Source organism: Sturnus vulgaris, chromosome 11, assembly GCF_052056855.1.
Source record: "Sturnus vulgaris isolate bStuVul1 chromosome 11, bStuVul1.hap1, whole genome shotgun sequence".
Taxonomy (NCBI): domain Eukaryota; kingdom Metazoa; phylum Chordata; class Aves; order Passeriformes; family Sturnidae; genus Sturnus; species Sturnus vulgaris.
In genome coordinates this window covers 14,197,177-14,221,715 of record NC_142253.1, presented here as the reverse complement: position 1 = coordinate 14,221,715, position 24,539 = coordinate 14,197,177, and the positions used below count along the sequence as shown (strand labels likewise).

At 60.3% G+C, this 24,539-nt stretch overlaps 1 protein-coding gene across 2 annotated transcripts; it reads left to right on the top strand.

Moving 5' to 3' along the window:
- Nucleotides 1–980: 980 nt before the first annotated feature.
- SEMA3F (semaphorin 3F) lies at nt 981–22,205 on the top strand. Of its 2 annotated transcripts, XM_088171186.1 has the most exons (19): nt 981–1,137; nt 4,107–4,270; nt 12,414–12,574; nt 12,735–12,797; nt 13,213–13,332; nt 14,559–14,639; nt 16,703–16,796; nt 17,108–17,227; nt 18,115–18,254; nt 18,332–18,446; nt 18,632–18,701; nt 18,808–18,952; nt 19,068–19,290; nt 20,129–20,217; nt 20,535–20,576; nt 20,740–20,897; nt 20,978–21,045; nt 21,499–21,632; nt 21,719–22,205. In XM_088171186.1, exons 2-19 carry the CDS (start codon nt 4,159–4,161, stop codon nt 22,127–22,129), a joined length of 2,346 nt encoding a protein of 781 aa, XP_088027312.1. In that variant the 5' UTR covers nt 981–1,137; nt 4,107–4,158; the 3' UTR covers nt 22,130–22,205. The 2 variants fall into 2 exon arrangements, with proteins under 2 accessions (XP_088027312.1, XP_014725106.1); XM_014869620.2 differs by lacking the exon at nt 14,559–14,639 and having other exon boundaries at nt 1,004–1,137.
- The last annotated feature ends 2,334 nt before the right edge of the window (nt 22,206–24,539 follow it).

Sequence of the window (24,539 nt, the reverse complement as noted above, 5' to 3'; positions counted from 1 at the left end):
CATTTGGGAGCAGGTAAGCAGAAAGAGAGGCTACAGGCCTCTGGATGGGACCTCTAAGGCCAGGAGGGGAGGTCCTGTTGGGACTGGGGGCATGGGGCCAAGCTCTGTGATGCTTGCAGAGGGCTGTACCCATATCTGGGTGAGGAGGCCCTGGCAGAGGCCACCAGCTTGGCAGAAACAGAGCAGAGGAACTGAGACATGTGCCTGGCATCTGGGGGACTCCAAGGTAGGAAGGACCAGAGCAGAGCTACGGAGCTCAGCTGCATAGCACCTGCCAGTCATTGCCTTGGGTGTGGGGGGGGGGACCGTGCTGGGCAGGGATCACCCGGTGCAGGGGGAGAATGGTCCCAGGAAGGGATACTCAGGAACCAGATCCTGGATGCCAGAGCACAGGTACTGATCTGGGATCACCCAGGTGCCAGCAGGCCCCAGGGCTGCGGGATGCTGTGCAACCAGAGCAGACAGGGGTCACCTCTCTGCCCTGGGCTGGAGGCCAGGAGTCACCAGCGGAGGTAGCCGGGGTGGGGGCGGCAGAACGAGCAAGGTGGGGCCAGGGACGGCGCCTCACTCCCAGCACTGGGAGATGTCGTGTCTGGGAGACTGCTTCAGTTTCTCAGCGGAGCCGGAGCTCTCACAAAGCCGCCGACTCGCCGGGGCTCGGCTCCCCGCAGACCCCGCCGCCCCGGGCCGCCCCCCGCCGCGGCAGACAAAGGAGGGACGGCACTTATTTATCCGCCTCCTTCCCGGGACCGGCGGCACGGTGGTGGGCTGCGGAGGTGCGGCGAGCCACCGGCGGGCTGGCACGGCGCGGCGGGGGCACCGCCTGCACCCCGCAACAAAGGGCCGGAGCAGGAGGTGAGCGGCGGGGGCGGCGCCGGGGCTCGAACCTGCGGCCCGGGGCGCTGGGCGTGGCCGGGGGCGCGTCTATGCAAACGACGCCCCCCGCGGCGGGCCCGCAACGGGGCCCAGTGGGCGCCGGGCCCCGCCCGGTGCCTGCCCCGCCCCGCCCGGCGCTCACGGGCCGGGGCCGCGGCGGCAGTCACGGCCGAGAGATGGCGGGGGGCCGCGGGACCCCGGCGCGGCGCTGAGCCCCGCCGCCCTCCTCAGCGCCCCTCCGCCGCCGGGACCCCCGCGGAGGTAAGAGCGGCGGCGGGCGGCGGAGCGGATGCCCGGCGCGGGGGGCGCCCCGGGAAAACTTTCCGCCGCTCGGAACTCGCGCGTGTGGGTCTCCCCCCTCCGCAAGTTGCCGGTGAAGCGGGCAGGTGGGGCTTGGGCTGGTGCCGGCGGTGCGGTGCTGGGACCCCATCCCCGAGCTGGCGGCGGCGCGGGGTCCGCCGGGGACCCCCGTTCGCCGCCTCACAGCGGGGTTATACCGAGGTGGGGGGACCCAGTCGGTCCCTCCGCTCCCGAGATCCGCGGCTGGGCGGGCGCGCCCCGGTCCCGTTCGGGGCGGAGGGACTGTCGCAGAGGACGGGGGCTGGTAGGGAGCTCCCGGGGCATGGGGGTTGCGACAGGGCTCGGCGGCGAGCGGGTGCCCAGGGAGGGGGTGCCGGGGGACACACACGCGCCGGAGAACGCCCGGCACCCTGGAGCAGGCTGCCGGAGCCCGCCCCGGTGGGACGGCAAGCCCCGGTGGGACGGCGAGCCCCGGCAGGACCCCGCACCCCGGCGGGCTGGGGCTGCGCGGAGCACGCCCGGGCGAGGGGCGCAGGGGACAGCCGGCGCTCCCTGGGGACAGGCCAGGCGTACCAGAGCGCAAAGTTGTGCAAAGTTATTTCCCGGGTGCGCGGGGCCGCGCTGGACATTCAGCGTTATTGTATTATGTTATGGGGTTTTTTTATCCCTATTTTTCCCCGCTTCCCACTGATGGCATCGCGCGCCGTGGCCGGAGGTGGGCCAGGTTTCCCTCCCGCTGCCTATCCTGCCTCTATTGCTTTTCCCTCCCAAAATATTTCCTGCTCTCTCCGGAGGCCACGGGGAGCAGGCGTGCGAGCAGCCCTATCCCCGCGTCCCCCCGGGGTACTCCCGAGACATACTCTCAGCCCTTTTTGGGGTTTCGAGTCCCAAAAGGAGCCCCTGTTCCAGACGAGAAAATCTTTCTCTAATTGCTTGGGCTCGGCGGCGCTGGGTTGACCAGCCTGGGGAAGGGGGGATAAAGCCGAGTGGGATTTTGATCTTCCTGCGGCAGCACAAGCAATGGCCAAACTTTAATTGCTAAAAAACCCCTCCAAACCCAGACAGCCTGGGGGCTGGAGGGCAGGAATGTGGCCGCTCTCCCCTGGAGTTCTCAGTTTCCCCGGAGTACAGATGACCCTGGAAATGGAGATTTCCTGGCCAAGGTGCACTCCAGTGGCCCGTTTCCCTTTTTGCTTCCTTGGAATTTGCCTTTCCCAGCCGGGTGTGGGTACCCCCCACTCACCGCCGGCCCTTTTCCCCTCTCCTCGCCCTGCGCTTGCTGCGCTCCCCTCCTCTCCCTCTTTTCCTTTGTTTGCCATCTCGCTCCCAGTCTCTGACGCGTACGCCGCTCCATCCAAATGCAATAGTAGGATTTGCCAGAATTATTTCCTAAAGCTGCCGGGGAGAGGGGGGAGGTTTGGATGGAGGGGGGAGTTATTTAACTGCAACCAACTGGAGTTTTGGCTGGTGGAGGAATTGGGGGTGCAGGCTGTCCCGGCCTGGCGCTGATGGGAAGGGCAGAGCCTGGGAATGGGTAGGAGAAGGGGGAAGGCAGCCTGAAAAGGGACCGAATACCAGTACAATGGAGCAGAGCTGGGTGTGCTCAGGGGCAGAGGAGTAAACTGAAATATTTACTGACCCTAAAGGCAAGAAGGAGAAAAAAAAATACGCAGCCCAAGGGAACAGCGGTGCCACCACACTCGGGGTCTTGCCCTGGTGCTGGTGACAGTGCAGCTGCCCTTGTCCTGCTCGGGGCTGGGGCTGGCCATGTGGGTGCTGTGGAGAGAGAGGCCAGCCAGACCATCCGGAGGGGTACGGGATTGCCCCCTTTGCAGCTCAGCATCTCTCTCTGGGGTGCCCCAAAGGGTTCCCAGCCATCCGTCCAGCTTTTTTGGGTGTGCCTGTCCCCTGTGCGGCTATGTGGTGGCAGCCTGCAAAGCCCTGGAGGGCATAGCTTCATGGGGGTGTCACGGTGGGGACCCGTATTCCCACAGAGCTGACCCCCTTTGGCTGGGCTGGCTGGACACTCCCCACATGCCTGAGCCCACCCGGGTGCCGTGGCACAGTGCATCCCACCCAGCCATGTAGCTCCCTGGGGACACGAGGGGCTTCCCACCGCAGGCCTCCTCCCAAATCCTGCCTGAAGTGCCCTGGAGACCCCCAGGAGGGTGCTGCCTCGGGAGGGGGGCTTGACCCAGGGGATGGTGGTCCAGGATGGGCAGTGGGGTGCACGGGGGGCCACTGTGCACCGTGCCATGCCGGGATGCGTGTGTGGCTTGCTGGAGGCAGCTTGGCGGACTCCGCTCAGTGCCGGAGCCCCAGGGAGTCCAGCTGCCTGGCACACAGGCAGGGCTTTTTTTTTTTTCCCTCTTCTTTTTCTTCCTCTTTTATTTATGAAAAAAAAAATCCTTTTTTTTTTTTTTTTTTTTTTTGTACGTTCTTGGAATAATGAAGTCCAGATTTCCTTCATGTTGGAAAGATTTGATCCCAGCTCTGTTTGCTGTGGCTTTGCTGGGGGCTGGGAGGAGAGGTGGAGAGGCAAGGGCTGGGAGCAGGACCCCTTTGGCTGGTGGGGCAGCGGGAGCCAGCCCAGTGGGGGGGCTTCAGACGCAGCAGCTGAGGGGGGGTTTGAGGAGGGATGGAGGGATGCTCCTCACCTGGCGAAGGCTCGCCAGATGGGGTGGAGGAGGGTGCTGCAGCGGCTCTCAGCACGCTTGCCTCGCCCTATGTTCTCACCAGAGAGGTGAGGCTGTGGCCCCCCAGTTTGTGCCCCCCACCCCCCAGTCTGCAGAGCAGAGTTCAGCCTCCCGGGGCTGGCTTCCAGTCCTGCCCAGAGGCCGCTGCGTGCCAGCGGGCAATGGAGAGCAGGATGTGGGGCTTGTACCCCCCCAGTGAACTGACATCCCTCCCACGTGTGCCCTCCTTGGCAGGCTCGGCTCCCCCAGGCTCCCCTCGATCTCGGTGCCCAGGTGTGTGCCCACCATGCCCGTGGTCGGTGTCCTCCTCTGGGCCACCCTGCTGACTCTGGGCTGGCGGGCTGCCCATCCCAAGGACCACGGCTTCGCTACCCCCAGGGTTCAGCTCTCCTTCAAAGGTAAGAGTCTGGTTGTTGGAGTGGTGGGGAGGGTGGGACCCCAAGATGGAGGAAAGCACGGGCACCCCCAGTACGGGCTCCTTCTCATCCCCCTCCTTGCTTGGGGGACATCGGCAATCTGCACCCTCAGAAATCTCCATGGGGATCCATATCCAGGTGTGACTGAGCTCCCAGTCCGCACCAGCACACGCAGTCTTGGGGGGCTGGTAGCCTGCCTAGTTCCCCCAGTACACTCCCTGTGGTGGGTGGGTGGCTCCCTCCATCTGGCAAAGCTGGGTGCTGAGGTGCAGGAGGCCCCCCTGGCAGTACCCCGATTCCAGACAGCAGCTTGACGCCACCCCGACCCCCCCCAGCTGGTATTAACGCCTGGGAGCTGGCAGGGAGCCGGGAGAAGCGGGAGGGGAGGGTGCTGGGTGGGGGGAAGGGGCTTAACCCTTTCGTACCGGGGCTGCGTAGCCCACCCAGTTACTCTAGGAGCTGTGGTGAGACCCCTGGGTCAACTTTGGGGTGCACATCGATGGAGGGGTTTGTCTTGAGCTGCTGTTTTGAGGTTGCTGAGCAGGGCAGGCTGGGGCTGAGGCAGGTCCCAGGGCTGTAAACCTTGAGGAGCGGAACGGAATTGTTCCTGCTGGGAGCTTGCCTGCTTGGATGTGTGTCAGGAGGTGACAGACGCGAGGAGTCTCATGTCTGCCTTCCCTTGGGGTCCGTGGGAGAGCTGTGGCTGTGCTGCCTGTGCCCCTCCTTTGCTGTCCCACTGTGCCTTTGCTCTCTGGTCACCTACTGCACCTGCAAGCCCAAGATGTGGTGGCAGAACTGATGGTGAGCACGGCAGAGCCGGGCTGGGGGGCTGACAGCAAACGCGGTGAAGCAGCAATAGCCATGGGTGTTACAGGCTGGTCTTGACAGAAAAAATGGCTGGTATGAAGAGTCTGGGGACAAGTCCAGGCTGGAAAGCAGTGAGCAAGTTCCTCCCCAGAGGCAGGCGCCACTTTCCTCTCCAAATAGCGTTTTTGGAGGGTTTTGGGGGCTGCTGAGGCACTTTAGCTGCTGTACAGATGCTTCCCCACCTTGGCTTAAAACACCTTTTCCTCACAGACGTGGGGAGGGGAAGGTCCAGCAAAGTCTCAGCTGGACCATGTGCCCACTGCCACGGTGTGCTCCAGGAGTGAGATTAATTCCAGATAGGCATGGTTTAGCTTGCTATGCCACAGGTTAGGGGCTGGCTTGGGGTTGGTTTTTTTTGGCCCTAGCTGGTTCGAGCAATGGTTGCTGGCTGTGCTCAGGATCTCCAGTCGTTCTCCCTCCTGCCTGAGGTGGTCTGGCAGGGTTCTCCCTGCCCTGGCTGCCTAGCGGGGGGATTTGTGGTGGGAGAAGGGCTGATTTTCACTGGCACATGGAGAAGAAATGCCAGCGGTGCGGTGGACCCAAGCACATCGGGGTTGGGAAGGGGTGCCACTCTCCTCTTTCCTGCCTTTACTCTGACAAGGCAATCAGTGCTGGAGAATTTTCCCAGGGTCTTCCTCGAGGGCCGGCTGGAAGCCACACACCAAATTGCTGGTGAGCAGCTTCCTGAGTTGATCATCTGCATGCAGCCACAGAACCATGAGATATGAGATGACAGTGGTGCTTTGTGGATGGTCGAGCCCCTTCTCTTGCCCAGAGGGGCAGGGATGATATCCAAATGCCCGGCCCCAAATCACCCAGTGCAGCTGCAGACAGTGGGGTTGGGTGTGGTGGGTCTGGGCTTGGGGACATTGGTGTGATGAGTTTGGCTGGGCTCTGTTGTCAGGGATGGCTGTGGTGCCATAGGGGACCCGGCGGCCATTTGTGCAGTCACAGCTGCTGGGGTTGGGGTGCGGGCCTCTCCCACAGCATCCCTCTGGCTAAAGCATCCCAGTGCCAGGGTGGGATCGAGGTGACCTTGTGGCCAGGGTGCTGGGGAAGGAGCTGCCATGTCCCCAAGTGTGTGCCCCGGCGCCTTGCCTGGACGGCTTTGCTGCCTGGAGCCCTGCCAGCTGCGGGAGCGTCTCTGGGTTTGTTTGCTTTTGCTTGTTATCGCACACCAGAGGTTTGTCGCAGCTCCCCGGGGCCTGCGTCATCCTCCACGGAGCCCCGGCGTCTCTGAGTGCATTAAAAAAAATACATCTGTAAAATACTGAAGTGATAGGAAAGGGGTGGGAACTGAGCTCCTCTGTCCTGGTGCAGGGTGATGGGCTGGCCAGGGTCACTCCTCCCCCCCCGTCCCGTCACCCCTGTGGTCTCTTTACGTCTGTCCTCCTCTCAAGGCTTTCCTGTCCGTGTGCCGGCAGGAGGAAGGTGACCAGCATGGAAAGAACAGTGCTGGGAGCGGCTCCGGCACAGCTCCCTTTTGCCAACAGCTCTTCCCAGATCCCAGCCCAGTGCTGGCCAGAAATAGGGTGGATATTTTTAATCATCTCCGTGCTAACAATTCACTCACTCCCCACACTGCTGTACACATCCTGCGGCCTCCTCTGCTCTGGGCTTTCCTCCGGGCCGGGGGCTCGGGCACCAGAGAGGCTGGCCCATTCCCCACGAGGATGCAGGAGGTGATGATGATGATGGTGATTCATTCCTCCGTGTCCTGCTCCCTGTCCAGCGTGGGAAAAGCGTGCGGGAAGGAAGGGTGGGCTCTCGCCCCGCATCAGAGCGGGAAGCCCTCGAGGTCAGGGCACTCCGTGGGGTTTCCAAACGGGAGCCGCTCCCCCAGCGAGGGGAGCAGCCCTGCTGGCACCTCTCGGAAAAGCTGTGGCTGAGCTCCAGCCGGGGGCAGCCCTGGCGGGGAGGGGTGGGGTGAGAGGCAGGGCACTTCCTGCAGGGGAAAAAGGTTACTTTAAAAAGAATGGATTGAGCGCGGAGTCTCCTCTTGGCTTTACTGCCAGCCTCCTGCATGGCCTCGCTCCTGCCTGCCTCGTGCCTCAATTTCCCCTCCCACCCTGCTGGCATCTCTGCCGGTGGCCAGGAGATACCGGTACGCTTGATCCGGGCCAGGGGGTGGCAGATGGCTGGAGAGGAGCCCGGACAGGGGACCATGTCCTGGGGGCCACCCAGGCGCCCTCCTAAGCTGCTGCAGCTGTGGGCACTGCTTGGCGACAGCAGGATAGGATAAACAGGGCGGTGCGAGCAGGGCCAAGGGCTCAGGGACAGCCAGTGCTGGGAATGTGCTGGGAATACTGGCATTGCTGGTCCCCACCCTGGCGGGAGTGCCCCATGCTGCTCCTCAGACCCCGTAAAGGTCATGGGGATGCCACAGTCCCCTTTCCCCTGTGCCCTAAGGGGCGAGGACATGGGACTGAACCCTGTGACCCCTAAGAGGATTTCCCTGGCTGGGACAGTGGGGGGCTGCGGCAGGGCCCCTCCACCCGCTGGGACCGGCTGCTGCTGGGGCTGAGCTCCCTGGCTCCGGCTGCAAAGCTCCATAAGCTCCTTAAACCCTCCCCCCCAAAAAACCTTGTGCGATTTCAGCCCCCCCTCCCCCCCCCAAGCCTATATCTAATAAGCTAGTTATCCTTCAAATTAACAATGGGTCCTTATGGAACAGCATGGCCCTTCCCGGGGTCCTGGCATGGGTGTTGTCCCCACTCCCGTGCCGCTTGGGCACAGAGCGAAAGGCCTGCAGCAGCCGCAGTTTCCACCCGGCACCGTGCCCTGCCCTCAGGGCCTGCGGAAAGAAATTATGTCCAAACATTAAACAAAAAAGCCCAGAGAGCAGTGGGTTGGGGCACCTCAGCTCAGCACTTTGCTTTTGGGGTGATTAAAGTCTTTTTTTTTTCTGAAGTCATGCTCTTTCCTGAAGGAGTCTTCATGCTGTGGAGCATCCCCCTACCCAGCCAAGACCCTGGTCACCACTGCAGAGTGGTGCTCGGTGGGAACGGGTTCCCCCCTGCCAGCACCGCTCGTTGGGGCGCATCCATACACTGGCACTTTGCGCAGGCTGGCCTGGGGATGAATCAGCGGTTTCCGCTGAAAAAAAACCGTGGATTTTCCTTAATTTTTTTTTTAAATTTGTTTTTTGGCTTGCGTCCAGCCGGCCGGGCTGCGGTGGCTGCGGGGAGCACCCGGTCGGCCCCTCTTTCATCCCGAGGGATTTGACCGGGAGGCTGCAGCACCTGTCCTCTGCCGGCACGGGGCGATGCTCCAGGGGGGCTGGAGATGATCGGGGGTGGAAGGCAGCAAGCGGGAACAGGAGTCATTTCATCTCCCAAGCCCCTGCAAGGCAGCTTCGGTTTCCTCCCACCTGTGAATCGGTTAAATGGGAAAAGAGCTTGGCTGGGGGCCACGGAAACTCTCTTATTACATGTAATTAGCTTAATTACATCATAAATAACCCATCAAGGGGTAGCGGAGTGACGCTCAAACAAATAAGCAATTCTGCTTTCATCGGACGACCCACCCAGCTCTTTGATCAGCCCCAATAACAACAAATGCTTTAACCACGAGAGGGGACACATCCAGTCCCCTATCCCTCTCCTGGCAGCGCTCCCCATCCTGCCCCTCTGACGCGTACCCAAAAAACTGCATCTCAAATTTCAAGTAGGGAAAAAAAAATAGTAGGGAACATAATCAAAATTTGGGGCACGCTTCTAAATTTGTGGGATAAAACGCTGCAGGATGGAGATGGGATTTATCCCTGCTGTGCCAGGCTCCCTTGGGATCAGTGCTGGGCTTCTCCATCGGCATTTAAAGTGAATTCATTCTTCCCCATGCAAAGAAAGGGCTCCCGAAAGGCGCTGGCTCCGCCAGCCGGGGGGGTAGGGGGGCGGGAGTGCGGTTATTGAATATAAACACGCCGTGTAATTTACATGCTAATTATGTTGAATGCGCTACAAGCCCATAATTAGAATCTAATTAGGTGAGAGCGCCTGTAATTGGTTTTGGGGAATGCAGTGATGGTGCACCTGGGGAGGTGACCCGTTCGGGTCGTAATGGTGTTAACTCTTCATGCTGGTGCCCTTGTGATGTTTGGGGGGGTCGGGAGGATTTGGAGGGCTGGGGTGGAGTGAGGAGTCCTTCGGCGTGCTCGGTTTATCGAGAACCTCCAAAATCTGCCTTTTGCTTTGGAGATCAGCACTGGTCTCCGTGCCAGGGGGTGATGGATAGGGACCCCCTGCCCGATGGGGGCCAGTAGTGACAGCCAGCAATGGTGGACAGCTGCCGGAGCTGGGAATACAGCCCGAGATTGGCCTTGCAGGGGGAATTTGGCTTTGCAGAGCATGCAGTGGGGCGGTGGTGCCGCGGGCAGAGCAGCGCATCGCGCCTCGTTGCCAGCCCTCGGGCTCCTGGCCGCCGGCATCACTCGAGGGCACAGGGTAATTACAGCTCAGCGCCCGAGGACACAACACGATTGCGGGCAGGAGAGTCCCGGGGGGGCTCGGTGGGGGCTCCGCGGAATGTTGGGACGGTCCCCGGGGAGGCCACCCTGGCTGTGATGCCCAGCGGCTCCTGGCTCCGGTGCTCGGCAATTAAAACAGGATTAGGCTCCCGGCCAGCCGGGGAAGCTCTGCCGGTGCCGGGATTGGCGATGGAGAAGCAGGAGGGAATGTGCTCGTTGGGGCGCATCGGCTAATGAACCAGTTTTCCAGCCACTTCCCCTACCCCATCCCATTCCCAGGGACACGCCACGGCTGCTGGGGGCAGGTTGGGGGGCACAGTGACACTGGGGATTAGGCAGTGCGATGAAGATTTGGGAGGTCAGAGGTTGTGACAGGGTCTTGCCCGCCCTGCCATTGTCTTTGCAGAGGGCGTTACGGGGCAGCGGGTCCATCACCGCCCTGCTCTGGGAGTGCCCCCTCTGATCAGTGGCCCGTGGGGGGCTGAATGGAGCCCCCAACTGGGGGCTCAGGCCCTTTGTGCTACTGGCCCTGTCCCCTTCCAAGCCCTGGAGACGCCCATCCTAATGGATGTGGGATATTCGGGCCTGTCACTGACATTGAATCCTCCACCACTGAGTGTCTTGGTGCTCCAGGATACCAGGGCTGTTGGTGGTGGTGTCCCCAGGCTGGGCAGGGATGACAGATGAGGGGCTATCCTGGCATGGGAGTTCCTGTCCAGTTTAATTGCCATCCCTGTCTCTGCCTGTTCCAGGTGTCTCTGTCCTGGCTGGGAAGCCTGGGTGTACAGTTCCATCATTGGCAGCTGAGGACGAGCTCTTCTGCTCTGCCTGTGTCACTCAGTGCCAGAGCTGCCCTGCCCTTTCCTGGCTCCTGAGCTCTGGTCCCACCAACACCAGCATCGTGCTGAGGGAGGCACCAGCACACACACAGTGTGTGGGGCACACCTGTACACACACGGAGTATGGGCCAGTGGGGCAGCTTCAGGACATAGGACAGGCAGGGACCAGCCCCTGTGTACCATGGCACAGTCAGGGACCGCTGCACGACAGGCTGGGGACGCCATGGGTGGCGTGTGAGCCAGCAACAGGGAGCATCTGGAGCCCAGATGGGCCAGGCAGGAGGAGGAGCCTGCTGTGGGTGGGTGGGTGAGCGGCTCCCTGGCCCCCCATCCTTGGCACTGTTCCACTGCACCTCTGCCATGGTCCCCCTGCCTGCAGCCCAAATTCCAGCTCCTGCACATGCCCATTGTGCTCGTCCTTTCTGTCCAGCCCTGGCAGAGAGGCAGGTTCCCAGGCTGGAAAAGGTTAATGGCACATCCCATGACGCTGTTTCTCCAAAGAGTTCCCACACTGTGTGTGTGCACTGACCTCACTGCCACGGCTGAGTGGGTCCAGCATCTGCACAGGTGCCCCATTGTGGGGCTGGGGAGCACCGCTGCCAGCCCTGGGACAGCGGGGGTACCCTGGGGATACCCATGGGACATTACAGTCCCTCGTGCAACTGGGAGGTCAGGGAGATCTGCAGGCACTTGGCCTGAATGGAAGCTGGCTGCTGGAGCCCTGCCCATGCTGCCTGGAAGCCGTGTGATGCTTCCTGACACTGACTTGCCGGACCCTGCTCTGCTCCTTTCAGGAAGGGAGGTCCCCAGAGCTGCTCCCAGTGCCTGCACAGGGCACCCCTCTGCACGGAGGGACAAACTCCACAGGGGGAAGGTGCTCATTGGATCAGTGTATCATGGTCGTGGCACCCGATGGCTCTTGGTGGCATCTGATTGTTGGTTCTGGCATCCAAAGAGGGTGACGCGTTTTAAAAGAGTGGCGTCTCCAAAGGAGCTGGCTTCAGAGGCTGATGGCATCACGTAGAGGTGGCAGCCAATGGCTGTTGACGGCATCCTAAGAGGGCAGTACCTCCGAAAGGAAGCATATGGGGAAGATGATGTCCCATGGGGATGGACTCTGATGGCTTGGAGTGGTATCCAGAGGGGTGGCATCCCGGGCAGATGGCATCCCATGGAGGTGGCATCTGAGGTGGTAGCCAAAAGGGGTGACATCTTCAAGGGGAGTGGCACGTCCAAAGAGTGGCATCTCCAAAGAGGTGGCCTCCAGGACAGATTGTATCCTGTTGGGGCAGGGTGCTCTGTCTTACTCATGCCCTGGCCCCTGCCGCGTGGTTCTTGGCACTGGCCCACATCATCTGCAGCACTTCTGCCTTCCATCTGGCTGCCTTACTGCACTTGTGAATATTCATGACCCTCATTATCCTCTTTCACTCCTTGCTCCCACACTTAAGCTAAAAATAACTTTCCAAGGGGGGATGGGGTGTGCGGGGGGTGGGTGAGAGGCTCATCATCTCCCCTGGAGCTGGTTCCTTGGGGTCCCAGCTCTCACATCCTAGGAGCCAGAGGCTTGACTGGAACATGGGGTCACAGTACAGGAGGAGGATGATGCTGGAAATTTTGTGAGCTGTGATGTCTAGGCTGGGGTGGCAGAGAGGCCCGGCCTTCTGCCCCATCTCAATGGCAACCTCCCTCCTGTGGGGTGATGGATCTCCTGAGCCCAAGTTCTGATGAATTCTCTTCTGGCCACTCTTGTTTGTCCCAGCTGGCCATGAGCACCTCTGTCATTGTCCCTTGTCCTGCGTAGAGGTGGCAGTATCATGGTGCTCATGGAGTGGAAAGTGGGCACCTCTTCTCATGGGATGTCCTCCAGCTGGGCCCAGGCTTGGACTCAGGGATGACACTGGCAAAGACAGAGGTCCCTGGGGTACTTACATCTTCCCCTTTCCCCCTGTAGAGCTGAAGGCAACAGGCACAGCACACTTCTTCAACTTCCTCCTCAACTCCAGTGACTACCGCATCCTGCTGAAGGACGAGGACCACGACCGCATGTATGTGGGCAGCAAGGACTACGTGCTCTCGCTGGACCTCCACGACATCAACCGCGAGCCCCTCATCGTAAGCTGCCAGCACAGGGCAGGGGCGAGCAGGTGGTAACTGGGCACTTTGGGCACCTTCTGGATGCCAGGGCAAGAGCTCAGTGGGAATAACTGGTGCTGGTGGGGAAGTGGTGGTGTCAGGTGGGAGTCTTGGTCTCCATAGGTTGATGTTTCCATAGATCCATTGGCCTGCATCCCAGCAGAGGATCGAGGAGTGCATCCTGTCAGGCAAGAACAGCAATGTGAGTAATCACCATGAACCCCCTTGTGGTAGTGAAGAGGGCCTGGTGCCTGGCACTGAAGGGGGATTCATATCCCTGTATCCTACTCTGGAAAAACCATCCCCTAGCATGTACAGTTATGTTGAGATGGGGTGGTGCTCCACGGTGTTGCAGTGTCCTGTCACCCATTCTGTTCCAGCCAGGCAGGTCCTGGAGAGCTTTCTGGGCAAGTAGAAGGCCAAGCTCCCCATGCTGCTTCCTCCTACCAGCCAGGGGTGGGCCCTCCAGCTTGCCAGCTCGTGGCCCATGCCAACCCCTGGTCCATGCTGTCCCATGCCACATGTCATCCTGTTTCATGCCATGCCCACACCAACATGGCCCCACCGCAATCCATGGCCCCCGTGCTTGGGTTGATGTGTTTTGTTCTGCTTCCCAGGGGGAGTGTGGCAACTTCATCCGCCTGATCCAGCCCTGGAACCGGACTCACCTCTACGTGTGTGGCACTGGCGCCTACAACCCCATCTGTGCCTTTGTCAACCGCGGGCGCAAAGCCCAGGTGAGGGGCGGGAGGGATGGGGGTGCTGAGCTGGTGTCTGGCACAGTGGTGCTGGCACATCCACCAGGGCACTGCAGTGGGGTGGGTGCTTGCTCAGCTCTGCTGGCTGGTGGGGAGGTTGGGGGCTGAAGGCTGTGGGCAAGGGCAGACTGGGGGTGACTGTGGCTAACGGTGTTGTGCTGCTGAGCGGGGCCAAGCCATCTCTACAGACCAAGGACTTCTCTTCACGCTGGAACTTGGCTGTATTCTGATGGCAGCTTCCACACAACGTGCCCTCCCACCCTGCTGACTGCAGCCACTGCTGGATCTCCACTGGGACTAAGGACATGTCAACCCAGCTTCCCACTTGCTGCCAGGCTGCTGAGCTCCACACTGGATGGATGTCACCCATCTCCAAGGACCACAATATGCAGTGAGAGGGTGGCATTAAAGCTGCATGCTGCCAGGCAGGATGTGTGTCCTCCAGACAGAAGAGCCTTTTCAGGACAGCCTTGGGAGGGAGCCAGTCTCTGCAAGTGGCAGCATGAGTATCCCAGGGGTCCCAAGCCCTGTGAGGTGTCTGTCCCCTCCACACTGGAGTGGCAAGGTCCCAGGCTGTGTCTTCTCCTGAGGTTGGAGAGGGAGTCACCAGCCCAAACCGAGGGAGGATCACGGCGCTGGATTTGAAGGATGGGCATCTGCCTCAGAGCCCCCAAGCCTGGCATGGCCACTGAGAGAGGTGGATGCTGCTCAGACTGTTCAAAATTGGGATTGGATTGGGACTGAACAGGGGAGTGGCAGCATATGAGGAGGACCTAGGGTGCTGGTGCAGTTAAGGACAGTACTAATTGTCCAGCAGAGACAGTGGCAGTGTGGAAGTGTTCCAGTGACCCATGGTGCTAATAGCTTTGGTGCTGAGGCATTTCTCATCAACTCAGGCGGAACAATGTGGCAGGTGCTATTTTTGAGCCCCAGATGTGAGCCCAGCCTAGCTGGCTATGGGCAGCCATCTCTCCACTGTCTCAAACCCCATGCTAGGACCCCTCAGTTCTGTAGGAGAGAGCAGGATCCATCCTGAAGAAGGTCCTGCTGGAGGCCAGCCCAGCCTGGAGCATCAAGGAATCCAGGGGGACATTGCTGCTCCATGGGCATCCGTCACCCCAGCTCTTTGGGTCCCGTGCTCACCCCTGCCCTGGGGGGTCCTTCCCCTGCCGGTGCTAACTCTCTGCCCTGCTCCTTTTCCCCAGGGGTTTCCGTCGAGCCAGCCGGGAGGCCGGGAAAGCAGATCCACCGCCAGCCCCCTCAGCCCGAGACCAGCACAGAGCAAGGTGGGAACCGGTCTGGGAGCCCGCCGCAGCCGTGCCCACCTGCCTGCAGGGGCACACCAGGGCCGCGGGCTCCTTCATCCCACTGGCATGCTTCCGACCCCTGGGCCGGGCACCCCATGCCGTGGGCACCCCCGCCATCCCCTCCCCTCCCAGCACAGCATCTCCCGGCCACCGGCCTGGCGTCGGCTTTCCTTCTTTCACTAACTCCTTCCTCCTAGTCCATGTAGGATCCCCCCCGTGGGGGACACTGTCAGGGATGGTGGCTCTCCACCCACCGCTGACTTTGCCTGACTCCAGGCTTTCTGTGTCCCTGGGAAGTGGGACCATGTGTCGGCAGAGCCACAGGGCTTGGGATGATTCAGGGGAGGATGCCGAAGTGATGTGCAGAAGATGTTCGGGTAGGGCCTACAGAAATATTACTGAGCAGCTGCTCACCTTGCCCCAAGAGGGGCTTGTGTCATCCTGGCAGGCAAGTGCACTCAGGGAGGTGACAGCATCCCTGGCTTCTGGGAGCACCCCAGTGTGCAGCCCATCCTGACAGTGTCACCCCCGAGCCTCTCCCCTCCGGACTAACATGGGTCAGTGCATGGACTGGGGAGCATGGGGGACATGGGCACCCCAGTGCAGCCTGGGCCTCCTCCAGCTCCTCGGGTGGTTGAGGGCAAAGGGTCATGCTTGGCAGTGAGTGAGCATCTCCCCAACTGTGGGCAGCTCTTGCTGCCATTTCCCCAGCGCTAGCTGGGAAAATACCATTGCCATTTTAGCCCCCTCAGGTCACCCCAGTTCCTTCTCCCTGCTGGGGAGAGGATGTGTGTCCTAGCAGATGCTCCCTGGGGACTGCCAGCACATGCTTCCTGGCAGCTCTGGTGCGTTTCAAGGTGTGTTAGCTGATCAGCAGCTCCAGCACCACAATGGCTCCTGTGTTGCCTGACCAGGAGGGTGAGATGATGCAGGCAGTTCCAGGACTATGCTGGAGAGAGAGAGGTTGTCCATGTGAGGCGTTTGCCCACTTAAGGAGTGGGCCAGCATTGGGCAGCATTTGTGATGGTGATGGTGGCACAGACTGCGCAGTGCAGTGATGCAGGTGGTGAAACATGGCTGTGCCCACTTCTGGGCTTGGGTGCCCCAGGAAGAGCTGGTGTGAGCAAACCTCCAGTGGGAGATGCCCATGATGAGATCCCAGCCTCTCACCCCCCCCTTGTTCTTCCTGGAGCCAGGGCTCCACCAGAACCGTGCTGGCCTCTTAATGGAGGGTGGCTGACACCATGTCCATCACCCATGTACCAAAGCCAGGGCGCAGGACTGGTGGGCATCTGCCCCATTTGGTTGCTTAAGGTCCCCCCCATGCCCAGGCTCCCCATGGATGCTCTGTGCTGCTGCTTTGTATCAGCTGAAGGTGGTCCCTATGCCAGGGTGAGGAGTGACCTGGCTGGGCCAGCCTGTCCCTATGTGCTCCCAGCCAGCAGAGGATTTTGAATATGCCTCCAGAGGCAGTGTGGATCTTGCTCCTAGTTGGGAATGTGTGATGATGTCAGGGATGGCCATAGGGAAAGCAGAAGTGACAGTAGGGAGGCATCCCATGGAGCAGACACAGCATTTCACCGTGTGAAGAAAAGCACTGGAAAATGGCCCCTGGCGAGAAAGGTACAGTGGGTCCAGCAGCCAAGCTGTGCTGCAGGTCAAACCCTGCTTGCTGAAGCTGCTGGAACTGTGTGACCTTGCTGGGCAAGTGGCGATGTGCAGCACAGCCAGCTGGAGTGAAGAGGCAAAGCGGGACTTTTTCCCAGACCTGGGGCATGGATGCCCCACTTCAGCCTGATGGTTCAGTCAAGTCTCCAAGTGGTGGAGGGCATGGAGAAGCACCCGGCATCTTTGGAGGAGTCGCACACAGGAGCTTCAGCTTCTCAGGAGACCTGCAGACCCCTTGTGGGGTCCATCCACATCTGTCCTCACTGCTGTGCACCATCCTGGAGGAGACTGCCTCTCTTGGTGGGCTTTGGGAGCTGTCACATGAATGGAGGGATGAAAGTCTAACCAGCTGCTCTATTTGCTTCCTTCTCCAGGATTATATCTTCTACCTGGAGCCAGACAAGCTAGAGTCGGGCAAGGGGAAGTGTTCCTATGACCCCAAAGTAGACACCGTCTCTGCATTAATAAGTGAGTTCCTGGTGCCATTGCTTCTTGCACTAGGCAGGAGGAATATACAGGTGGGATGGAACAACTGCTCCCACCAGGAGCAGGGTTCCTGCTCCGCCACCCCTGCCTGCTTCAGCTGGCCAGGCACCTGGCCCAGCAGAGTTGGGGATTGTGGTTACAGATCAGTGCCAACCTCCAGAACTCTCTGGGATGCTCACAGGCTATGGCTCTTGGTTGCCTGGTGGCTACCAGCCAGGTCTGAGGCTGGCAGTTGAAGAAGATGGGTGGATGGGATGAGGTGGGGATTCCTGACTGACCTCTGCCCTCTGCAGATGAAGAGCTTTATGCTGGCGTCTACATCGACTTCATGGGCACAGACGCAGCCATCTTCCGCACCATGGGCAAGCAGACAGCCATGAGGACAGACCAGTACAATTCCCGCTGGCTCAATGGTGAGTTCAGGTGTCACTGGCTCAAGTGCCCTCGGGACCTCTTGGCTCCAGCCCTAGAGATGAGACCTGTCATGTGGTTCTGCATCCTTCTGCCAGAACAGAGACAGCAGCCAGCATGGGCGGGTGGATGGATGATGGATGAATTGATCATGGGTGGATGGATGGATGGATGGATGGATGGATGATGGATGAATTGATCATGAGTGGATGGATGGATGGATGGATGGATGGATGGATGGGAAAACAGAAGAGCAGGAATAGCTGTGTGGGGCAGTGACAGACATGCCTGGAGCTTTGCTGGGTGCTGCGAGCAGACTGGTGAGAGATGGAGCTGGCTTTTCCAGTGCATGGGTTTCTGCACCACTGAGATGTCAACCGTGTCGCCTGCAGTCAGTGACCCCGAACATTCATTGTGCCCCAGAGCAGCCCTGCCTGCGGGGCAGCAGCTGAATAAACAGAGCAGAGCAGATGGGATGATCCTGCCGGGCCGGGGAGCCAGCGGGGTGGTAACCTGAAGAGGAGGAGCTGTCAGCGCTGGCTGGGCACCGGCTGATGGATGGCAGGGAGAAGCTTCCTGAGAAGCTTCCACGCTGTGTGGTTCCTTCCTGGGGGGAAGACTGGTTCCCACCACCTTGCTTGTAGAGCTGAGGTATCTCTTCAACCTGTGGACCTCAGGAATGCTCCCAGATTCCCCTGGGATGCTTCAAGCCTCTCCTGGTGCACTAGAAGCACCCAGTTACTCAGATGTAGCTCTCACCTTGTGATCACAGCAGTGCTTTTCCAAGAGTGGGGTGATGCTGCAGCAGAGGGGGGCTCAGCATCCTGCTGTAGCATGGAGCAGGAGTGCCACTGGGCTGATGGTGCCATGCTGTGCTGTGCCATTCCAGACCCAGCCTTTGTCCGTGCCCAGCTCATCCCTGACAGCAGCGAGAGGAACGATGACAAGCTCTACTTTTTCTTCCGAGAGAAGTCAGCTGATTCCCCACTGAGTCCTGGGGTCTATTCCCGCATTGGACGCATCTGCCTGGTAGGTGTAGCAGAGGACAGGCAGGGAAGTGGGCAGAGGGACAGGCAGGGCTGAGCACAGGGGTCTCACTGTGGCAGAATGACGACGGGGGCCACTGCTGCCTTGTGAACAAGTGGAGCACCTTCCTGAAAGCGCGGCTCGTGTGCTCTGTGCCAGGACCCGATGGAATTGAAACGCACTTCGATGAGCTCCGTGAGTGTGCAAGGAAAGGGATGGGAGCCTTTTCTACTCCTGCAGGCTTGGGGGGCACCTGGGCAGAGTTGGGGACACCCCTGCTTCCCCTTTCCTCTTGCTTTTCCATGGGTAACTGCTCTGCCTGTACCCTGGTGTGCCTGCCTACCTTCCCTATGGTTATATCTCCATCTTTCTGTCCCAAGAGGACGTCTTCATCCAGCAGACTCAGGACACCAAGAATCCTGTTATCTACGCTGTGTTCTCTGCTTCGGGGTGAGTGCTGACCCTCCTGGCACAGTGCAAGAGAGGAGGGGGTCTCAGCTGGGTGACTGTCCTGGCAATGCCATGACAAAAGGTGGCAGCAGGTCGTTCCCCCCAGGTCGGTCTTCAAAGGCTCTGCTGTGTGTGTCTACTCGATGGCTGACATCCGCATGGTCTTCAACGGGCCCTTTGCCCACAAGGAGGGACCCAACTACCAGTGGATGCCCTACACAGGAAAAATGCCCTACCCCCGTCCAGGCACTGTAAGTACCCCCCAGGCACCACGGGGAGGTGAGCCAATGCCTGCCAGGCAGCCAGCACCCTCAGACCTGTGCTCGGGTACCAACTCACCAAGCACTGGTGACGTTTGTGCCACAGTGCCCTGGGGGGACCTTCACCCCGTCCATGAAGTCGACCAAGGACTACCCTGACGAAGTGATCAACTTCATGCGCTCACACCCGCTGATGTACCACGCTGTGTACCCCACGCACCGCCAGCCGCTGGTGGTCCGCACCAATGTCAACTACCGCTTCACCACCGTGGCCGTGGACCAGGTGGACGCGGCAGACGGGCGCTATGAGGTGCTTTTCCTGGGCACAGGTACCCACGCCGCGCACCGCGGGGAACGCAGCATGCTCCGGCGCGGCCCCGGAGGGCACGGGCACCACCAGGGCTGGCCAGAGCACGGTGCCCTCCACCGCTAGAGCGGGGTGAGGGGCTGAGACTGCCTGCCCCCCTGAGATCCCTGCCCCTCCTTCAGGCTCCAGACTGTTCTTTTCCTGTCCTGATGCCGTCCCACAGACCCTACTGTCCTGCCTTGTCCTTCCCGTAGCCCAGCTCCTATCCCTGAAGCCAGTGATCCAGCATGGTAGTGCTCATCCTAGGGATTCTACCATGCAGCCTGGTCCTCCACCTGTCCTGGTGCTTGTTCCAGGAGCCTCATCATCCAGCCCTATCCTTTCCTGACCCCAGCACTCATCCAATGTGCTTCCTATTGCCCATGCTAAGCCCGTCATCATCCAGCCCTGTGCTTTTCCTACCCAGTTGCCCATCCCAGAGGCACTGACATCCAGCCCTGTCCTTCCCAGACCTCAGTGCCCATCCTGGGGTCACTATGATCCTGGCCAGTTCTTCTCCTGATCTTAATGTGCATCCCAGAGCCCCCATGATCCATCCTGGACCTTCTCTTGCCCTGGTGCATATCCTCATGCTGCTCTGGGCACTCTCTGGCACTCTGGTGGCACTCTAGACACAGGTGGTTACTTGAGCTGGCACACTCCACCCCAGACATAGCTGCCTGCCACAGCAGCTGAGAGATGGGGTTGGGCCTGAGGGATCATTCCTTCCCACAGCCCCAGCAGGGTTACCCTTCACAGACAGGGAGGGCATGGGTGCCCAGGGGTAGCACTGAGCACCTGGGCACTATTGTGTCTTGCAGATAGGGGCACCGTGCAGAAGGTCATTGTGCTCCCCCGGGATGACATGGAGACAGAGGAGCTCATGCTGGAGGAGATTGAAGTGTTCAAGGTACGGGCTGGCATGTCCTCCATCCTCTGCTGAGTGTTCTTGACCCAGCCAACCAACCCCTTGGGACACCAGCCAGCCCCTTGAGATACCAGTCACTCCCTGGGACACCAGCCAGTCCCTTGGGACACCAACCACCTCTTGGCCAGCTCTGGAGGGACTCCAGGCTTTGGTCCTTGTGCCTGCTACCCACTCACATCTCCCCCCGTGTGTTCTGCCTGCTCCAGCTGCCTGTGGGGGGTCTGGGGTGCCCACTCCAGGGCTGTAGCATCAGTCCAAGCAGTCATCCCTCCATCTTCTTCATTCCTGCTCTTGTCCAGGTGCCAGCACCCATCAAGACGATGACCATCTCGTCCAAGAGGGTGAGTCATAGCACGTGGCAGGGGCCTGGGTGGGCAGATCCCATCCCGGGCCCAGCTGTGGCATTGCCCAGCATCACCACAGCACTAGAACAGGAGGTTCACAGGGGCCCTAATGCAGTGGGGATGAGGTAGTATCTCACCCTGTTCTCTTTGTCCCCAACAGCAACAGCTGTATGTGTCCTCGGCCGTAGGCGTGACCCACCTGGCCCTGCACCGCTGTGACGTGTACGGAGAAGCCTGTGCTGACTGCTGCCTGGCCCGGGATCCCTACTGTGCCTGGGATGGCAGTGCCTGCACCCGCTACTCTGCCTCCTCCAAGAGGTACAGGGGGGGCCAGAGAGAGGGTCAGGGAAGGCACCCGCAGCCACAGGCTCCCCCTCTCACCTCCCACCTTCCCACAGGCGGAGCCGGCGGCAGGATGTCCGGCACGGCAACCCCATCCGGCAGTGCCGCGGCTACAACTCCAATGGTGAGTGGGGTCTGGGGCAAAGCCTGGCAGCGTGGGCAGCTGGGAGGGGAGGCTGAGGGCGCAGGGCTGGAGTTGGGGACGCAGGGATTCTTTAGTGGGTTGATGGTTTTGTGGGTGGATATATGTATGGGAAGATACATGGATGAATGGGTGGGTGGGTGGATGAGTGGGTAGTTGTGTTAGGGAGGGAGATGAACATGGATGAGTGGATACATTGGGGATGAGAGCAAGCAGAGATGGCATGCGTCGGTTCATGGATGGGTGAATTGGATGGATGATGGATGGATGGATGGATGGATGGATATATTGGGGAGGAGATTGAACAGATTTGAATGGGTGGATAGAGGGACGGATGATAAATGGATGAATGGATACCCACCCTTGGAGATAGAGTGGGCAGGGGAGAAGTGCAGCGAGTTGGGAGTGACCTGGCTGCCCATGACCCCCCTGCAGCTAACAAGAACACAGTGGAGGCCGTGCAGTATGGTGTGGAGGGCAGCACAGCCTTCCTGGAGTGCCAGCCCCGCTCGCCCCAGGCCAGCGTCAAGTGGCTGCTGCAGAAGGACAACAGTGACCGGCGGAAAGAGGTAGGGCAGGGCACTGCTCGGGGGGTGCTGGGGGTGCCAGGCTTCAGCTGGCTGAGCTGAGCTGAGTCCATCCCTGTCCCCCCTAGCTGCGAGTGGAGGGCCGGGTGCTGCGCACGGAGCAGGGCTTGCTGCTGCGCTCCCTGCAGCTCGGCGACAGCGGCCTCTACTCCTGCACCGCCACCGAGAACAACTTCAAGCACACAGTGACCAAGGTGCAGCTCCGCGTCCTCAGCAGCCGCGCCGTCCACGCCGTGCTGGTCCAGGCGGAGACCCCCCTTGGCCTGCCAGGTGCCCCCACTCCCCGCTACCAGGACCTGCTGCAGCTCCTCAGCCAGCCCGAAATGGGACTCCTGGACCAGTACTGCCAGGGCTACTGGCGGCACACGGCCGCCAGCCCCCCGCAGCCGCTGGCTGGCCTCAAAGCCAAGGAGCAGCAGGACCAGAAGAAGCCTCGAAACCGCCGGAATCACCAGCCAGAGACCTATGGGCATACATGAAACCATCATCAGGGACTTTGCTAGCACAGTGGTCTATTTTTCCCCCCTTTTAATATTAAAAATATCTATAAATAAATATATATATATATATATATACACATCCACGCACACACACACACACAGACACATGCGCTTCCCCCTCCCACGGGAGGTGGTATTTATTGGTAGGCTGTACATAGTCACTGAGGTGGTGCCACCCCCACCTCCCAGGCCCAAGGAGGAGTAAGGACCCCTGGGGAGGAGTGGGGACCCCTGAGGTGGCTGCAGCTGCCATTGCTGTCTTCCCCCCTGCGAAGGACCCCCAGATCCTGTTGTGAAGGGACCATGGGTCACCACAGCCACTCTCCCATACAGCTGGGGCATGGCACCCTGCTTGGGGATGGATGTCCTGGTGTGGGAGGGGATGCCCTGGGGAGGGGTGAGGAGGAGGCAGGGGAGGCAGTGCCAGACGAGGTCTGCCCACTGCAAGCTGGGCATGACCATCGTAGCTTCATGCCTCAGTTTCCCCACTGTAAGGTTATGGAGGAGCAAGTGCTTTCTTGAGGAAGCTGTAGACCACCAGGCAAGCTGAGGAGGAGGCGTGAGGGTACATGGCTCTCTCTTCTCCCTGGGGGCTTGGGAGGGGTGAGATGGGACCTCGAGGTGGGACTGAGGCATTCAGGCAATAATGGGGACTTGGCCCCAGGGTCTTTGGATGGAGAAGGGAAGGAGAAGGGGTCATGCTGGTGTAAAACATTGAGCAGCTGCTGGCACTTGGTGACAGTGGCACCCAGAAGTGTTTTGGGCACCCCGGTGACTGTGGAGGGTTGTAAATAGTTGTACATGGGAAGCACAGGGATGACCAGGGCTGAGTCAGCGCCTCCTGCTGCAGCTAGGGGCACTCCCAAATAAACACTGGCTTTGGGACAGACGCGGGCGCCTGCGTGTGCTCTGTAGGGGATGGAGCTGGCCCTCACCACGTAATCTCCTGAGCCCTGCCAGGACACAGAGGGCTGCCCCTGGGGGAACACTGGGTCGCTGGTGCTGGGGGACAGGACAGGGAGGATGGGGAGGTGGCAGCAGTGGGTGGTACTGCTGGGTGTTGGTGTGCACTGGGCTGCACTGGGCACCAGGACTGGGTGTTGAAGGCACTGGGAGCACTCAGAGTCACTACTGGGGACACGGGAAGATACTGAGGGCATGAGGAAAATACTGGAGCACTCGGTATGGGACTGGGAGCTGGTACTTGGTGGTATTGGAGCATGGAGCAGGGGAGAAACTTTACAGAGGGCTCGGACGGTGGTAGTGGATGATACTGGGAGTACTTTGATTGATACGAGGGTGGTACCAAGCTCCTCTGAGTAGTTCCAGAAGGCACTGGAGTCAGTGCTGAAAGGTCCTGGGCTGTAACAGAGGTAGTACTGGGCACATGGGAGATTGGTACTGGGCAGTACTGGGAGGACTAGGAGAAGTACTGAGGCGTTAGGATTTGGTAGTAGGAACTGGAACTTGGTGATGCTGGGAGCAGTGGTAGGGAAGTGGCAATGGTTCTGTAGGGGTGGCTGGGGGTTATAGTGGGCAATACTGGGGTCTAGCAGGGCACTCTTTCAGTACTGGGGTAATGGAGGTGGCACTGGGCTCCTCTGGGCAGTCTTGAGACGCACTTGTGTGAGTAGTGGGGTGCTGGGGCTATGCTGGGGTCAGTACTGGGTACACTGGCGGGGTGCAGAGCTGTACTGGGAGCGCTGGGCTGTACTGGGATGGTGCAGAGCTGTACTGGGAGCGCTGGGCTGTACTGGGAGCTGCGCTGGGCGCTCCCGCCCTCTGGCGGCCGAGCGAGGCGCTGCAGGAGAGCGGTGCAGGGAGGGGAGCGCTGGGGACAAATGAGGGGACGCAGGGGCTGTACTGGGAGCACTGGGGATAAGTGAGGGGACACGGGAACTGGGATCGCTGGGGAGAAATGGGGGGACACAGGGGCACTGGGAGCACTGGGAACAAAGGAAGGGACACAGGGGAACTGGAAGCGCTGGGGACAAATGAGGGGACACAGGGGCACTGGGGACAAATGAGGGCACACAGGGGAACTGGGAGCACTGGGGACAAAGGAAGGGACACAGGGGAACTGGGGACAAATGAGGGCACACAGGGGAACTGGGGGCGCTGAGGAAAAATCGGGGGGGGACACAGGGGCACTGGGCTGTACTGGAGTCACTGGCGCACTCCTTGCAAGACCTGAAGTCACTGGAAGTGGGGTGACACTGGGAGTTACTGCGGTGTTCCTTGGGATACTCAGTTCTGCTGCAGTGGATGAAGTGGCAATGGGGGGCACTGGGAGGGCACATTGAGCGACCCAGAGACATTGGGCGGGGCTCACTGCGGTTGGAGTGGTAACACAGAGGGGGCACTGTGGTCATTGGGCAGGGTTCTTTTG